We start from the raw sequence: 18498 nt of genomic DNA on the forward strand, positions 1-18498 counted from the left end.
TTTTTAGTAGAGACGGGGTTTCACCGTGTTAGCCAGGATGGTCTCGATCTCCTGACCTCGTGATCCGCCCGTCTCGGCCTCCCAAAGTGCTGGGATTACAGGCTTGAGCCACCGCGCCCGGCCAACCTCCTAGGCTTAAAAGCAATCCTCCCACATCAGACCCCCAAGCAGCTGGGACTATAGGTGCACGGCATCACACTCAGCTAATTTTGTACTTTTTGTAGAGATGGGATTTCGCCATGTTGCTCAGGCTGGTCTTGAACTCCTGAGCTCAAGTAATCTCCCTGCCTTGGCCTCCCAAAGTGCTGAAATCACAAGCATGAGCCACTGTGCCTGGCCTATTTTCATTTTCTATTTTTTATTTTATTTTATTTTATTTATTTTATTTTATTTATTTTATTTTATTTATTGAGACAGAGTCTCACTCTGTCACCCAGGCTGGAGCGCAGTGGTGTGATCTTGGCTCACTGCAACCTCTGCCTCCTGGGTTTAGGCAATCCTCTGCTTCAGCTTCCAGAGTAGCTGGGATTACAAGCACGTGCCAGCACGCCTGGTTAATTTTTGTATTTTTTTGTCAGTGGAGATGGGGTTTTGCTATTGTGGCCAGGCTGGTCTTGAACTCCTGACCTCGTGATCCACCTGCCTCAGCCTCCCAAAGTGTTGGGATTACAGCTGTGAGCCACCGCACCTGGCCTATTTATTTTTTGAGACAAAGTCTCACTGTCAACCCAGGCTGGTGTGCAGTAGTGTGATCTCAGCTCACTGCAACTTCAACCTCCTGGGTTCAAGCGAACCTCCCACGTCAGCCCCCAAGTAGCCGGGACCACAGGCACGTGTCACCACACCTGCCTAATTTTATTTTATTTTTTTTGTAGAAACAGGGTCTCCCTATGTTGTCCAGGCTGGTCTTGAACTCCTGGGCTCAAGCAATCCTCCCAAAGTGCTGGGATTAGAGTTGTGACTCATCATGCCTGGCTCTATCTCTAATTATTAAAAAAATAAAATAAAATAAAGTACCCAAATTTGCAGACTCTTGTTTTCTTGTTTTTACTCCTCTGCCTTCTAGAGAGGCAGCTTACCACACAGGTACAGAACACAGCCTTTGGAGCTGTTGGCCCCAGTGTGAAGCCCAGGCTCCAACTCTCCCTATGTTGAGACCTTAGATGTGTGACTCAATCTTCTTTTTTCCCTGCTATTAAAATAATTTGGGGGCCAGACACAGTGGCTCACACCTGTAACCGTAGCACTTTGGGAGGCTGAGAGGGGAGGGAGGATTGCTTAAGTCCAGGAGTTCAAGAGCAGCCTGGGCAACATGGCAACACCTTATGTCTACAAAAAATACAAAAATTAGCTGGGCATAGTGGTGCATGCCTATAGCCCCAGCTACTTGGGAGACTGAGGTGGGAGGATCACCTGAGCCTGGGAGGTTGAGGCGCAGTTAGCCAAGGTCACGCCACTGTACTCCAGCCTGGGAGACAGAGTGAGATCCTGTCTCAAAACTAATAATAATTTAAAAATATTTTATAACAGAGATGAGGTCTCACTATATTGCCCAGGCTGGTCTTGAACTCCTGGGCTCAAGCAATCCTTTTGCCTCGGCCTCCCAAAGTGCTGGGATTATAGGCGTGAGCCACCATGCCTGGCCTTGACTCAATCTTAAGCTTCAGTCTTTCCATACGGAAAAATGTTGAGGAGCCACTGTGAGGCACTCTGGAGATCCTGTGCATCTAAGGGTTTCCTCTGGCCAGATGATGGTTTGAAATGCTCCTGCCCATGCCACCTGCTGCTGACCAGGTAGGCACATCACAGTGCTGGAGGCTGAGAGACTCCACGGGGCCTGGCATCAACTAAGAACAACTGTTCACGTCGCCTCACCATTTATAAGATGTTCCTCATCTCATTTCATCCTCAGGGAGTCCCAGGGAAGAAGGGAGGAGGTAGATATTATTAACTCACTTTGATAGAAAAGTAGACTCAAGTCTAGAGAGGTTAAGCAACTAAATTGTCCAAGGTTAGACAGGCAGGGGCTGAACTATTATAATTTGAGTCTAACTGATTCCAGCTTAGCACCAGCAGACTGGTCAGAAAAAAAAACAGGACTTTCCAAAGGTCAGAAAGCCTCTTGAGGGCAGAGTTTGGTTCATTTCTGTGTCCCAGCACCTGGCCAAGGGAAGGCGGGGACTGCAGAGGTGACTGGAGCCAAGTCCAGCAGCTGAGGCTTCTGAGATGAGCGCCAGGGCTCTTTCAGCGCCCCATGCTGCTTCTCCCTCTGGGTCTCCCTATTCCCATCTCAGACTTCTTGTGGATCTTAACTGAAAAGGCCTTACCAGACTTTTGAAGGATGCGATGTCTTCCACCCCACCACCCTTTCCCAATTTCAGGGAACAGAGATGTCCTGAGACAGCCCACTGGGAGGCAAAGGCAAGGCAAGCATTGTCATGGGGAAAACATGGGGCGACTGTCATCCAAACAAGGTCACGCTTTGTTGATGCAGAAATGTGGAGGGGGAGAGGAGGCCCATCTGTGGCCGCGCACAGGGCCATTTCAGCTGCAAGCCCGCACAGAGCCTCCATTTATCCCCTTCCAAGAGCCTCGTTTTCTCCTGGGTGGGGGTTGGCACATGCAGCAGCTGGGGTGGGGGAGGGTGACAGGCAAGGGGCTCAGGAGTTGGGGGTCAGAGAAGAGGGATGGGAACTGAAGGCACTGGGACTCAGGCAAACAACCAAGACTGGCCAAACCTGGTGGTGCCAGGCTCAGAGGCCGAGGCTGTTTTTCCCTTTACAAGCAGATGAAGGGAGAACCAGTCTCGCTCAGAGAGTGACCTGTCACTGCTGAATTCACTGGCCCTCAAGGGAGGGGTTGGCATTTCTGCTGTCAGCACATCTGGAGTGGGGGAAGGTGCATGCCCAGCCTCAAGAGTGATTCAGGGAGGCAGACAAGGGGCCTGTTCTAGCCCAGGAGAGACCCAAGGCCAGACTCTCTTATAAGATCTGCTATTGAAACTCAACTGACGTATCTCCATCTTCCTTCCACCTCCCAATTCTTGGTGGATGTGTTTGTTGATACCAGTGACAGGTACAGATATTCTCAAAACTGCCTTCACCACTTCTAATGTATCTTCATCTTTTAATCTTCTGTATATACACATACATATACATGTACATATATATTTTGTTTATTTACTTCCTCTCCACCTGCTGGGCTGCAAGCTCTGCCTAAAACAGGGCCTGGCACATAGTAGACACTCAACAAGTATCTGCTAAAAGAAAGGAAATGCCCATTTCTCCCAGTTCTTCTCTGACCTCAAAGACATTCCCTCCTTTTGCTAATACCTCCCCAACTTGGGAAGGAGGAAGAGGGGTGTGACGGAGAGAATTTCACATCTGGGCCTTTACAACATGGACCACAGGGACACAAAACACAGCTGTATTACATACTTTGAATCCTCCCTGACCTGAGAAAACGTTCTGCTGAGAACAGTTCAGGGGGAAGACAAAGGGTGGCAGATCTGGTCACTGACAAGAAGGAAGGTGTAAGGGGCCTTCCAGAGGGTCTCCGGAGGAGCTACTGGGGCCAAGAGGGCTATATCTGCTCAGGATGGAGACCCTTCCAGGACTGGAGTGGGAGTGGGGCCACTAAGGGACAAAAGGGAGAAAATGATGGGTGTGTTCGCCTTTGCAAATTTGCTCCAGTTCTGGATAAAGGGTGAATCATGTCTGCTAAGATACATAGGAAATGAAAGAAAGGTCAGGGCAAAAACATGCATCAGCATAAGGACAAAGAGAGAAGGAGCCTGGGTTGAGCATCATGTTGGGCATTCCTGCTTCCTGAAAAGCTGCAATTTTCATGGAACGCTGTGCTGTGATAGGAGGTGATAGAAGGTGGGTGGAGGAATGTTGTCCTGCCTTGCCAGGGGTCATTATTCCAATCTTGGAGGTAAGGGAGACTGAAGTTAGAGATGATTGGGTCAGAAAAAGGGCAACTGTGCTGGTGTGTAAGCTCTGGAGAGCAAGGCCCCGGTCTTCCTCACATGACTTCCCCACTGAGCTAGCACAGTACCTGGCAGAGACATTCTTGATAAACAAAGACCATGTCTGACACATGAGGATGAAAGGCAAGTTGTCCACAGATAAATCTTTTTTTTTTTTTTTGGTAGAGATGAAGTCTCCCCATGTTGCCCAGGCTGGTCTCGAATTCTTGGGCTCAAGTAGTCCTCCTGCCTCAGCCTCCCAAAGTGCTGGGATCACAGGCATGAGCCTCCATGCCTGGCCTAGATAAATCTTAACATAGCAGCCTGTGGTTTCTCTCTTCCCAGCTCTGCTGAGGCCTGTTAAGGAAGAAGGGATCCTCCTAGAATCCCAGGCTTTAGGGAGTGTAGCTGGCCAAGGGTCAGTGAGGCAAAACAGTGAGGAGTCCAGACCAATACAGTTCTAATTGGATCCAAGCAGTCAGACAATATCAATTAAAATGCACTTAGTCATGAGACTTACCCCCCTTCTAAGGGACAGAAATGCTAAACGCTGTAGGGCACGGACAGACTTCTATTTATCTTTGTATCCTCAGTGTCTGGCTTGCTGCCTGGCACATGGTAGGCACTCAGTAAATGGCTGGTGAATGAACTACCCAATTAAGGGAAAACATGAAAGAAACGGGAGGCATCCAATGAGAAGAAAGGCACTGGGCAGAGGTTTTAGATTTCCATTCCAGACTTTGCCTTTCACATAGACCTTGGCTTGTTTATCTACCCACACACCCACATACACACCTATTCCCTCTAAACGTGATTCTGGAAAGTACACCACCCATCTTTCAAGGTGTCAGTTTCTTTGCCTTCTCTCTAAACTCTGCAGTTTCTCTCAGCTTTGAAACCATATGATAAACCTGTTTGTAGGAAGCACAAAATAGTGCCTTGAGTAGACTTCCCCTCTGCTCTGTGTTTCTTCAGTAATTGGTGTTTGTCCCAATTTCTGCATTTTTCGTCTTGTGTATACTATACTGTCCGTGTTAGTTCCCTTCAGTGTGATTTCTTATTTGTCCCCATATCGCCACCTGACTCAAGTTCTGCAGAAGGCACTCAAGTTCTGCAGAAGTTTACTGACTGTCCTGAAGGAGGCTCAGGTCTGTTTAGTATCCCCAAGTCTTGGGAAAAAAAAGAAAAAAGTCCCGCCCTGACCACTACATCCCACGACAAACAAGACCTTAATAACAATGTAAAAGGAAACTGCTGCCCAAAGAATGAAATCAGTGGGTGGAGGGGTGGTCCTTCTTGGTTCTAGGAGCTCAGATGCAGATGCCAAACAGATGGGATTGGTCCGACACAAGAATGGAAAAGAAGATAGAGAGGCTGCCTGCTAACAGTCACGACCTTCGACTCCGACGGAGCACAGGGCACCGAGGGGTAAACAGAGAGCATCTCCCTCCCAATGTGCGCCTCTATTTCCCGACATGCGGCCTCATCGCTAAGGGAGACTGGCCTCTCAGACTCTCCTAGGCGGGTGGCGTAGCTCACAGCGGGTACTGGGACACCCAGTGATTCGGCCGTGTCAGGCTCCAAGGCAGAAGGAAAGGAATTCCGGGCCCGACGACTTCAGTCTATCCCCGTGGCGCCCCAGCTCTGTGACTCACCCGAACTCCACCTCCACTGACAAGGGCGCTGCCATGTTGAGGAAGCCGAGCTTGCAGGAAACTCCTCTCAACTTCCGGCGCGCCCGCAAATTTCCGGGCGTCTCCGGGCGCCGCGGACGGAAGAGGCGGTGCCCAGGGACACAGCTTCGTCAGCTGTTGGAGGAAGTCACCGAGGGGAGGGGAGGGGAGGGAAGGGAAAGGGGTGGCGGACTCGGGGAAGGGGTGGTGGGGGGAAGGTCCTCGGCGCTGTTGAGGCTGTGAATCGATCTGCCTCCGTCTTTCACCTACTGGGTTCAGAGACCCAGGGTGGGAAGCGCCTTGTACGGGACCACAAGCAGGCGGAGGAGAGCCCCCAGCATCTTTGCGACGTGACTGTGAGCCACGTAACTGCTTATCTTGCATGAGTTAGAATCTCTTCAGTCTACACACCGCTTGGGCGAGCCCATCCACTCGTCTGGTTTGAATTATAAGTGACTCCCAGATCTTTATTTCCGACCCAGAATCTCTCCTGAGCGGACGACTCGCTATCCAGCCGCTTCCTTTGCTATTTGGATATCACTCGTTCGACAGCTGTTCATTGCCTCCTTGTGCCAGGCATTTTGATGGGTGCTAGTGGTAAAGGGGATGGGCAAGGTTCCTGCCCTATTTAGGGCACTCAGTCTAGCGGGGAGACTAACTGTAACCAAATAAGCATGCTAATACTAAGACACGTACAACCTCAAGAAAGGAACTGAAGTTATAGGAACTTCAAAAGGAAAACTAAGTAGACTGGACTTGCTGAGCTCTAAAGCCTGAGTCAACCAGGTGGCTGTGAGGGGAGAGAAACCTCTAGGAGCATTCCAGTGAGGAGGACAAAAGGCCCAGAGGCTCTGAGTGAGAACATGCTGGAACGGAGAGGAAAGTGGAAGTTAGGGAGCCTTTCATCCGTCTAGAGATGGAACTGCAAAGGTGGGCAGGGGCCAACCTCTGCCTTGTAAGCAGGTAAACATTTCAGTCTCTAGGAGCAGTGGGAGACTACTGAAGGGTTTTGGGAGACAGTGGCATTTTAGAATTGTGTTTTGAAACATCATTTCTGGCTGCAATGTGGAGGATGATTTGAGGGGAATAAGGAAAGAGACAAGAGCCCAGTTGCAAAAGCCCAGGGCAGGCCGGGTGCGGTAGCTCACACCTGTAATCCCAGCACTTTGGGAGGCTGAAGCGGGCGGATCACAAGGTCAAGAGATCAAGACCATCCTGGCCAACATGGTGAAACCCTGTCTTTACTAAAAAAATTCAAAAATTAGCTGGATGTGGTGGTGTGTGCCTGTAATCCCAGGTACTCGGGAGGCTGAGGCAGAAGAATTGCTTGAACTCGGGAGGTGGAGGTTGTGGTGAGCCAACATCGAGCCACTGCACTCCAGCCTGGTGACAGAGCGAGACCGTCTCAAAAAAAAAAAAAAAAAAAAAAAAAAGCCCAGGGCAGAAATGGAATGAAGTTGGCCAGGCACGGTGGCTCATGCCTGTAATGCTAGCACTTTGAGAGGCCGAGACAAGCGGATCACGAGGTCAGGAGTTCGAGACCAGCCTAGCCAACATGGTGAAACCCTGTCTCTACTAAAAATACAAAAATTAGCTAGGCATGGTGGCAGTCTTCTGTAATCCCAGCTACTCCGGAGGCAGAGGCAGGAGAATCCCTCGAACCCAGGAAGCAGCAGAGGTTGCAGTGAGCCAAGATCGTGCCACTGCACTCCAGCCTGGGTGACAGAGAGAGACTCTTAAAAAAAAAAGAAATGGAATGAAGTAGATATCCTGTGGGTATCTAAACACCACCACTTCCAAAACTGAACTCAGCATTGGTAGAGGGTGATGGTGTAGCCTAGTGGTTAAGGGCAGAATGATGTAATAGTTAAGATCTAGGAGTTCAGGTGGGATGGGTGTGGTGACTCACACCTGTAATCCCAGTGCTTTGGGAGGCCAAGGCAAGAGGACTGCTTCAGGCTAGGAGTTTGAGACCAGCCTGGGCAACACAGCAAGACCCTATGTCTATAAATATTTCTTTCTTTTTTTTTTTTTTGAGACGGAGTCTCGCTCTGTCGCCCAGCCTGGAGTGCAGTGGCCAGATCTCAGCTCACTGCAAGCTCCGCCTCCCGGGTTTATGCCATTCTCCTGCCTCAGCCTCCCGAGTAGCTGGGACTACAGGCGCCCACCACCTCGCCCGGCTAGTTTTTTGTATTTTTTAGTAGAGACGGGGTTTCACCGTGTTAGCCAGGATGGTCTCGATCTCCTGACCTTGTGATCCGCCCGTCTCGGCCTTCCAAAGTGCTGGGATTACAGGCTTGAGCCACCGCGCCCGGCCCTATAAATATTTCTTAAAAAATAAGCCAGACATGGTGGAGTGTGCCTGTCCCAGCTACTCAGGAGGCTAAGAGGGGAGGATCACCTGAGCCTGGAGGTCAAGGCTGCAGTGAGCCATGATCATGCTATTGCACTCGGCCTGGGTGACAGAGTGAGACTCTGGAGTGCAATGGCATGATCACACCTCACTGTAATCTTGAACTCCTGGACTCAAGGGATCCTCCTGCCTCAGACTCTGGCGTAGCTGAGACCACAGGCACTGATAAAGTCCTTCCTTCCTTAGCCTGTCCTGGCCAAATAATTTTTAATTAAAAAAAATTTTTTTAGGCCGGGCGCGGTGGCTCAAGCCTGTAATCCCAGCACTTTGGGAGGCCGAGACGGGCGGATCACGAGGTCAGGAGATCGAGACCATCCTGGCTAACACAGTGAAACCCCGTCTCTACTAAAAAATACAAAAAACTAGCCGGGCGAGGTGGCGGGCGCCTGTAGTCTCAGCTACTCGGGAGGCTGAGGCAGGAGAATGGCGTAAACCCAGGAGGCGGAGCTTGCAGTGAGCTGGGATCCGGCCACTGCACTCCAGCCTGGGCGACAGAGCGAGACTCCGTCTCAAAAAAAAAAAAAAAATTTTTTTTGGTAAGATCTAGGAGTGCAACTACCAGCTTTATATCCAGGTCCTGGCCAGGCACAGTGGCTCACACCTGTAATCCCAGCACTTTGGGAGGCCAAGGTGGATGGATTGCTTGAGGCCAGGAGTTCAAAACCAGCCAGGGTAGCATGATGAAACCCCATCTCTACCAAAAATATAAAAATTAGCCAGGCATGGTAGCGCACACCTGTAGTCCCAGCTACTCGGGAGGCTGAGGCACAAGAATTGCTTGAACCTGGGAGGCGGAGGTTGCAGTGAGCTGAGATTACACCTCTGCACTCCAGCCCTGGGTGACAGAGTGAGACTATCTCAAATAAAAATAAAAATTAAAAATTAATATATCTAGGTCCTACTACTTTCTAGCTGTGTCTTTGGACAAGTCCCTTAACAGCTTTGGTCTCAGTTTCCACATCTGTAAAATGGGAATAGTAACATCCCAACCCCATAGGGTTGTAGTGAGGACTCAGTAAGTTCTTGGCACAGTGCCTCCTTCCTAAAACAGGTTCTCTCAGCCGGGTGCAGTGGCTCACGCCTGTAATCCCAGCACTTTGGGAGGCCAAGGCAGGTGGATCACCTGAGGTCAGGAGTTCAAGACCAACCTGGCCAATATGGTGAAACCCGTCTCTACTAAAAATACAAAAATTAGTCAGACGTGGTGGTGCACACCTGTAATCCCAGCTACTTGGGAGGCTGAAGCAGAACTGCTTCAACCCGGGAGGCTGGAGTGCAGTGGCGCAACAAGAGAGCTAGACTCTCATTCAAAACAAACAAAACAAAACAGGTTCTCTCTGTGTTCCCCATCTCAGGAATACCACTACCACCGACCAAAACACCCAAATTATCCTAATTTTCCCTCTCTCATATCGAAACAGTCACCCAATTTGGATGAGTCTCCTTTTTGAGACGGAGTCTCGCTCTGTCGCCCAGGCTGGAGTGCAGTGGTGCTATCTCAGCTCACTACAAGCTTTGCCTCTCGGGTTCACACCATTCTCTTGCCTCAGCCTCCTGAATAGCTGGGACTACAGGCACCCGCCACCACACTCAGCTAATTTTTTGTATTTTTAATAGAGATGGGGTTTCACTGTGTTAGCCAGGATGGTCTCGATCTTCTGACGTCCTGATCTGACCACCTCAGCCTCCCAAAGTGCTGGGATTACAGGCATGATCCGCTGTGCCCGGCTGAGTCTCTCTTCTAATCTGGCATGCCTCCCCAACCCCCTAGCTCATCACCTCACCTGCATCTGCTTCCTCTCTGGCCTGCCTGCCTCCCACCTCCTCTGGCCTTGGCTTCATTGTACACATCAACTCCATGGACAGCTTTGAGCCCCTTCAATGTCCCAGGCCCTGTTCCTATAAAACAAGGACAAATGAGACACTGCCCTGGTCCTCGGAAAGCAGAGGACTCCTGTGGTACACAGAAAGGCTTCACCCTCACCATGCCATGTGACCCACCCCTCTGTGGAACTCAGCTTCCCTGTTCTGTGAAGAGGTTTGGAACCAAATGATCTCCTAAGGTCTTCTCTGCAAACATATTCTAAGATTCTGCTACTGGAATCTAAGCTCCTTCTGGGCAGAGACTTTTCCTGATTCATCTTTGATTATAGCAGGTAGTGCGGAACTCTGTACTCTATAAGGGTTTGCCAAGAGCTTGCTGAATGAGTAAATGAATGAGTGATATCAGTCCCCTGCTCAAAGTCACTTAATGGCTTCCCTTTGCCAACAAGCCAAGGACCTACCTAGAAGGCATACAGAGCCCTTTACAGCCTCTGATTCCAACCCACCTCAGTGTCCTCTGACCTGGAAGCTGCCTCCCAGAGCTGGAATGGAGCACTTGGGAGCATTTGAAGAGCTTCATCCACCTGACAAACATTCACTGAGAACCTATTACACACCAGGGCCAGTGTTGCTGCTGGGAACACAATGATGAACAAAACCTGTTGGGCCAGGTGTCGTGGCTCACGCCTGTAATCCCAGCACTTTGGGAGGCAGAGGCGGGTGGATTACTTGAGGTCAGGAGTTCGAGACCGGACTGGACATGGCAAAACCCCATCTCTACTAAAAATACAAAATTAGCCAGGCATGGTGGAGCACACCTGTAATCCCAGCTACTCAGGAGGCTGAGGCAGGAGAATCGCTTGACCCCTGGAAGGGGAGGTTGCAGCGAGCCGAGATTGCGCCACTGCACTCCAGCCTGGGCAACAGAGCCAGGGTCCATCTCAAAACAAAACAAAACCCCAAAACCTGTGGGTCTCCTTGCCTCCTGGGGCTGATATTTAAGGAGACCACATAGAGGGAACCACAAAAGACACAGAGCAATCCATGCTATGGAGGGAGAACATGGGGCCTGTGGGAACCAGAGGAGGTCCCCAACCTAGTCTTGGGGTCCCCGAAGGCTTCCCACAGGAAGTCACATGGAAGCCCAAGTCTAAAGGAGGTGTTGGGAGTCTATGCGACACTCCCTGCCTACTAGAATCTCCCAGGTGGTCCTCCAGCTTCTCCTGGCAGAGCCCAGAGATTGGTAAGCTCTTTGGGTTAGCCAGCCCACTCTGGATGCCCAGCTGTCACTGATAAAAGTCCTTCCTTCTGACCCAAGCCTACTCCACTCCACCCTTTAGTTAGTAACAATATTAGCGTAACACCCATAATCTTTCAAAGAGTATTTATTGCACACCCACTTTGCACCTGCCAGGTGCATTACAAGCACCCCCTAATTGCCTCCTCACAGGGACTCTTCACGATCCCCTTTTCAGATGAGAGCACCAAGACTCCGAACCGGTGGCTTGCCTGAGCATCCGTAAGGCCTCAGCCCCAGGCTTTAGTACCCTCGGGATCCCTGCCCCTATGCACTGACCTCACTGCCTCCCCCTTGCACTAGCCTCACCCAAATGCTTTCCCTTTGGGTCCACACAAAACAGGGGCTTTGGCCCCATTCCCTGTTTTCTCCAGCAGGCCAGCCAGCCCGGGCGTAGGCCTCCGTCCTCTCTGAAGCTCGTAGGGAGACAATGGCGGGGTAGGTGGGGGAGGCGAGGGCGCGGGTGCCCCCCTGCCTGCTGTCCTTTGTCTTCCCGCCTGCTCCCCTCGCGCGCCCCGGGAGGCTGGGAGGCGCCTCTCGCAGGCTTCCTCCTCCCATTCTTGTGCTAATTGGGTGTCAAGCTGAGATCAGTGAGAAAGAAATCCGCCCCGGCTCGGGTTAAACTGCCGCCAAAGACGAGGGCTGAGCCCAGAATATCATTAGACCAGGAGGAAGCAGGGCCCCCTCCTCGGGGGGAGGGGCTGGCTACGCATTTCAGGCCCCTTTGAAAGTCACTCGGTCACCCCCTCCTTTGCTGCCACAGCCTCAATGGGCCCCTCGGAGGTATTTAACCTTCTTCCCAGGAAATGAAAGTGATACACCACGCAGTGGCCTGGGTAGCCACTTGCCTGTCCTGAGGGCGGCTGGACCTCCGGGAGCGCGCGAGGCTGGCCCCTTCCAGCCTCTCCTGGAGAAGCAGAGAATTTGCAGATGGGAACACTGAGTCTCAGGGAAGGGGACTTTCCTCCCAGCTCTGCCATTCACAAGCTCTGTGGTCTTTGGAGAGACTTTGCCTCTCTGAGCCTCAGATTCCTCATCTGTGAAATGGGGATAAAAATGTACCTGCTTGGCCGGGCGCGGTGGCTCAAGCCTGTAATCCCAGCACTTAGGGAGGCCGAGACGGGCGGATCACGAGGTCAGGAGATCGAGACCATCCTGGCTAATACGGTGAAACCCCGTCTCTACTAAAAAATACAAAAAACTAGCCGGGCGACCAGGCGGGCGCCTGTAGTCCCAGCTACTCGGGAGGCTGAGGCAGGAGAATGGCGTAAACCCGGGAGGCGGAGCTTGCAGTGAGCTGAGAACCAGCCACTGCACTCCAGCCTGGGCGGCAGAGCAAGACTCCGTCTCAGGAAAAAAAAAAAAAAAAAAAAAAAAATGTACCTGCTTTGGGCCGGGTGCAGTGGCTCACGCCTGTAATCCCAGCACTTTCGGAGGCCGAGGCGGGTGGATCACTTGAGGTCAGGAGCTCGAGGCCAGCCTGACCAACATGGTGAAACCCTGTCTCTACTAAAAACACAAAATTAGCCAGGCATGGTGGCAGGTGCCTGTAATCCCAGCTACTTGGGAGTCTGAGACAGGAGAATGGTTTGAACCCGGAGGTGCAGATTGCAGTGAGCTGAGATTGGGCCACTGTACTCCAGCCTAGGCAACAAGAGCAAAACTCTATCTCAAGAAAAAAAACAAAACAAAACACAAGATAGTACCTACTTTGAATAGGATTAAAAAAAAAAAAAAAGGTACCTGCTTTGAATAGGATTTAATGAAATCATGCACCTAAAGCGCTTTGCACAGGGCCTGGCACATAGAAGTGCGCCATACATTGTGGCCATTAATGGGAACCTAAGGAAGTGGGTCTGACTTGATACTCGGATCTGCAAAGGAAGCTTGCTCCTCTCTGGAGGCGTGCAAATAGAAGAGCCCACAAAGGATTCTAACAACTGTAACCCCTCTCCCCAACCCTGCAGCCTCGCTGCCTGCCCTTATTTATGTATTTATTTATTTGAGACAGAGTCTCACTCTGTCGCCCAGGCTGGAGTGCAGTGACATGAACGCTCAGCTCACTGCAACCTCTGCCTTCCGGGTTTCAAGCGATTCTCCTGCCTCAGCCTCCTGAGTAGCTGGGGTTATAGGCGCCCACCACCATGCCAGGCTTTTTTTTTTTTTTTTTTTTTGGGACGGGGTCTCACTCTGTTACCCAGGCTGGAGTGCAGTGGCACGATCTCAGCTCACTGCAAGCTCCACATCCCAGGTTCACACCATCCTCCTGCCTCAGCCTCCCGAGTAGCTGGGACTACAGGCGCCCGCCACCATGCCCAGCTAATTTTTTGTATTTTTAGTAGAGATGGGGTTTCACCATGTTAGCCAGGACGGTCTTGATCTCCTGACCTTGTGATCTGCCCGCCTCAGCCTCCCAAAGTGCTGCGATTACAGGCGTGAGCCACTGCGCCCGGCCTAATTTTTGTTTTTAACAGAGATGGGGTTTCACCATGTTGGCCAGGCTGGTCCTGAACTCCTGAACTAAAGTGATCTGCCTGCCTGGGCCTCCCAAGGTGCTGGGATATAGGTGTGAGCCACTGCGCCCTGTCTGCCTGCCCTTCTTTAATTGTCCCTGGACTTCCAGACCTCTGCATACATGGTTGCTCCCTCCATCTTGAACAATCTTCCTTGAAAGCCCTCCCTGACCAAGATATGCCCAGCTTGGGTGCTGGATTAGGTGCAGCTAAGCACACAGCCTTTGCTTCTTTACCCACCATCCCCCTCTCTGGAGACGGTGGCTCCCTGAGGGCAGATCTGGGACCCAGGTCTCTATCTTGCTCATCTGGCAGTTCCCTGCCCTCCCTGCACAGGGTAGGCCTTTAGAATTTGCTCCATAGGGCCAGGCGCAGTGGCTCACACCTGTAATCCCAGCACTCTGGGATGCCAAGGTGGGTGGATAACCTGAGGTCGGGAGTTGGAGACCAGCCTGACCAACATGGAAAAACCCCGTTTCTACTAAAAATACAATATTAGCCGAGCGTGGTGGCACATGCCTGTAATCCCAGCTACTTGGGAGGCTGAGGCAGGAGAATCGCTTCAAACCAGGAGATGGAGGTTGCGGTGAGCCGAGGTGGTACCATTGTACTCCAGCCTGGGCAACAAGAGTGAAACTCTGTCTCAAAAAAAAAAAAAGATTTTGCTCCATAGATGAACTTACAGGGTGCTCTGTAAACTGTGGGGCACTATATAAATGTCAGGAAATGCCTGAGAAACAGTAGCTATTTTTGTCTGTTAACTTCACAAGCATGTATTAAGCACCTGCTGCATGCATGGAGACGACTCACATGGCCATGGCTGAGGTATGATCAGATGCAGACCCGAGAGCTGAAGGGGTCACAGGCTCACCAGTCCCTGTCCATCATGGAGGGGCTGCAGTGGGGTCCAGGGCAGAAGTGGGAAACTTAGCCTAGTCTAAGTGGGGTTTTAACATCTAAATATATCACCCTTTTCTCTTTTAATTACCACGCATTGAGCAGACACCAGCACCAGGCCCAGTGCTGAGATTTTCGTGCATGATCTCATTGAATTTTCACAACTATCCCAAGATAGGGATTCCCTGACCTCCATTTACAGGAGAGGAAACTGAGGCTTAGCCTGGCAAGTGGTAGAGCTGGGATTTGGATGCAGGCCTGTCCGACTCCAGAGCCAGAGCTCTTCACCACCACTGCATACTGCCTTCGGGTGACTGTGTTCAACCTGGAGGAAGGAATGCCTCGCTCTGGGAGCTCCTCCTTCTCATTGTGGAGAACTCACTACTGAGGGTTAAAAACACAAAGCCGCACTGCCAACCAAGTCCAGGTTCTCAGAAACCCGACCAAAGGCCCTCGGAGGCCTGTCACAGGGTCCTCTAAGTTGGGGACCTGCTCCCGGGTGAGGTGGGAATCAGCCTCTCCATGCGTTCCTCGGCTAAGGGCCAGGAGTGGATTCGCCAAGCTCCACACGCCCTCTGCTGATCACACTCAGGCACGGCAGCTATACCTGCCACATGACCACTCAGCATCGCTCCGCAAGGCCCCCTACTCCAGTTCGGCCTCTGCATCTCAAATTCTCCCAAGACAGGCACTGGATTCCTCTGTCTTGCCAAGTGCACTCCCCCAGGGCGCACCCCAGCTTTCAGCCTGGCCACCCTCCGCCTGCACTGTCAGCTGCTGGCCTGGGGCGTGGCTGAGGCAGCTCTGCAGGCATGCGTGGAATGGAGGCTTTCTGGCTTCCCTCGCCTTCTGCACCAGGAGGCAGGGTGGTGTGGCAGGAAGGGCATGGGCTCCATTCCAGCCCCCTCTACTTCCTGCGAGATGTTGGCCATGTAACTGAAAACTTCTAAGTTCTGGTTCTTTCCTTAGAAAACCCATAGTGGAGATAAAGGCCCAGGGGCTTGCACTGCCCACCGCCCTGGGCTGTGCTGGAACCCCTTCCCCTTGGGCAGTGAGTTTCCAGCCTGGGTGTGACTCCTCCATCGGGGCCTAGGAGACAGCTGGCTCTCCACTGGCACTGCTGGTAGGGCAGCTGTGTTGACTGTTCCAGGAAGCTTCCCTGGCCTCTGTCCAGGCTGCCAGGCAGCCCTGCTTTGGCTCTCACAGCAGCCCCCACCCCTGCATATCTTTCCCAACCCTAAACAACTGGGAAAATGCACCTCAGGCAGAGTCAAGAGTCCTGCCTGAGGTGAATTTCCTCCCAAGCCCCTTACTCCTGATGGCACTTTTAGCTTCTGAATCCTCTTAACTGATGAATCCCATTTCACAGGTGAGGAGACTGAGTCATTTCCCCAAGGCCACATACTTAGAGTGACAGAGGTGGTTTGGACTTTCTTTTTTTTTTTTTTTTGAGACGGAGTCTCACTCTGTCGCCCGGGCTGGAGTGCAGTGGCCGGATCTCAGCTCACTGCAAGCTCCGCCTCCCGGGTTCACGCCATTCTCCTGCCTCAGCCTCCCTAGTAGCTGGGACTACAGGCGCCCGCCACCTCGCCCGGCTAGTTTTTTGTATTTTTTTAGTAGAGACGGGGTTTCACAGTGTTAGCCAGGATGGTCCCTATCTCCTGACCTCGTGATCCGCCCGTCTCGGCCTCCCAAAGTGCTGGGATTACAGGCTTGAGCCACCGCGCCCGGCGTGGACTTTCAAGCCCACACTGTGAAACGCCTTGCCAGACGGACATGGGCACTGCCCCAGCTGAACCAGCACACTGGAGAGAGGGGCTGTGGCATCTTACCTGCCACACCTTCAGGTTAGATGAGTGAATGAACAGATGAGGTGGGTGAATGGGCCGGGGGGTTGGCATGGGGGATCGAGTAAGGCCGCATGGGGGCTGCAGGGCTCTGGGGTCAGGGTGGGCTTGGGTGGCTTACACACAGGCTAGGAGGACTCAAGGCAGAATTTATTGGCCCCTGAGCCCCCTCCCCCATTCCTCCTTCTCTCATAGCCAGGCCAAGACTGAGATGGAGGTAACACAGACCCATAAGGACTGAAAGGCCCTGCCTGAGGGACAGCCAGGCAGCCACCCAGGGAGGAGGATGGGGAGTGGGGAGAGACCAGGAGCACGGTCCTGACCTCCTACTGTAGATGGGCATCAGGGGCCACCTATAGATGTCAGGTCCTCTCCTCCCCTCCTGGAGGTGGGGGTGGAGCCCAGTGAACTTGGGCAGCTCTGGGGCTACAATTCTCTTTGGCCACCGGATGGATGTGACCACTGTCCCTGACCACTCTGTTGACTTCCTGAGTCTGGGGACTTCTACCCTGGTTCCATTTATAAGCTCCCTGCTTTCTAGGAAGGGCTTGGTGACCCCTTGTCCTCTCCCTACCCTGACCCAAGACATCATCCTGAGAAGACCCGTCAGTCTCAGCCTGGGAATCAGAGGGCCTGCCCTGCCCAGAAGATGTTAACTTGGACATGAGACTTTCACAGAAAGCCTCTGGAAAGGTTGGGGAGGCAGTGAGTCACTTGGCAGTTTTGGATGGAGGGGGCAGCACCTCAGGATGGAGGTGCCAGGCCCCGCTTGCTTTGGTCTGGCCTTGTCCAGGACCCCTCTGGGGTGGAACCTGGGGCTCCGGATACAGCATCCACCGGCCCTCAGAGGGATGGGGGGAATCACAGCTTCTCCTCGCCTGCCTGGATGCGGCTGTAGGCCTCTTGGTCCAACGGGACGTAGCGGCCCTTCCGGGCATCTAGGTAGAACAGCGGGTCTTTCACGATAGCCGGGTCAAAGCCCTCCTTCCGTAGCTCTGTCTTCTGCAACTTGTAAGTCCCTGGGAGAGCAGGGAAGAAGACTCAGTGCAGGGCAGGGGCCTGAGCTCCCAGGAACCCCACCACCAGTGCTGCGGAGGGCAGGGAGCAGGGCTGGAGGACAAACACGGGAGGGAAGTGGGAGAGGAGGAGGCACAGCCCTTTACAGTTTGCAAAGAATGTTCCACCTATTACCTAAAGTAATAGAGCAGCTGTGGCAAAGTTGGGGCCTGGGGACAGCTGCTAGTTACCCACCCACCCCTACTTTGCAGATGGGAGAACAGGCCTGGAGAAGGGAAGTTATTTGCCTAGTATCACATACTGAGTGACAGCAGAGTGGGGACCAGAACTGAGGTATTCTGACTGTGATGTCTCCCTTTGAGTACCGACCAGATAACAGTGTGAGCTCATTTCATCTGTACATCAGCCCCACAGGGCAGGTGCTCAACTGTATTCTCTGGATTCTAACACGGAAGTGCTTGCAGATTTTAACATCTCTGAACTAATATAATTAGCAGCACATATTTTCTTACTCGTATATAAAGTGTTCATGGTATTTTTTTCTTTTTTATTGAGACAGGGTCTCACTCTATCACCCAGGCTGGAGTGAAATGATGCTATCTCAACTCACTGCAACCTCCACCTCCCGGGCTCAAGTGATCCTCCTACCTCAGCCTCCCAAGTAGCCAGGACTATAGGTGTGCACCACTGTGCCTGGCTAAGGTTTGTATTTCTCTCTTTATTTTTTTTTTTTGGAGATGGAGTCTTGCACTGTCAGTAGGGCTGGAGTGCAGTGGCTCGATCCTGGCTCACTGCAACCTCTGCCTCCCAGGTTCAAGCGATTCTCCTGCCTCAGCCTCCCAAGTAGCTGGGATTATAGGCGCCCGCCACCACGCCCAGCTAATTTTTGGTATTTTTAGTACAGACAGGGTTTCACCATGTTGGTCTCGAACTTCTGACCTCAGATGATCCGCCCTCCTCGACTTCCCAAAGTGCTGGGATTACAGGCGTGAGCCACTGCGCCTGGCCAAGTTTTACATTTCTTTTTTTTTTTTTTTTTTTTTTTTT

The 18498-nt window shown here is 52.1% G+C and overlaps 2 protein-coding genes across 7 annotated transcripts in view; both read right to left on the reverse strand.

Annotated features, from left to right (window-relative positions):
- URM1 (ubiquitin related modifier 1) overlaps positions 1-5722 on the reverse strand; it is a 22137-nt gene extending 16415 nt beyond the window's left edge. The window contains exon 1 of the mRNA XM_023217021.2: positions 5626-5722. Coding sequence (XP_023072789.1) covers positions 5626-5660 — 35 coding nt within the window. The 5' untranslated portion in view covers positions 5661-5722. The remainder of the gene's footprint in view (positions 1-5625) is intronic.
- Positions 5723-16563: 10841 nt separating this feature from the next.
- The window catches only part of SLC27A4 (solute carrier family 27 member 4), a 21369-nt gene continuing 19434 nt past the window's right edge, over positions 16564-18498 (reverse strand). For all 6 annotated transcript variants that reach the window (XM_023217044.3, XM_023217042.3, XM_023217039.3 and 3 more), the window contains one exon: positions 16564-17453. In XM_023217044.3, the coding sequence (XP_023072812.1) occupies positions 17296-17453 (158 nt within the window). In that variant the 3' untranslated portion in view covers positions 16564-17295. The remainder of the gene's footprint in view (positions 17454-18498) is intronic.

This window comes from Piliocolobus tephrosceles, chromosome 14 (genome assembly GCF_002776525.5).
Source record: "Piliocolobus tephrosceles isolate RC106 chromosome 14, ASM277652v3, whole genome shotgun sequence".
NCBI lineage: Eukaryota > Metazoa > Chordata > Mammalia > Primates > Cercopithecidae > Piliocolobus > Piliocolobus tephrosceles.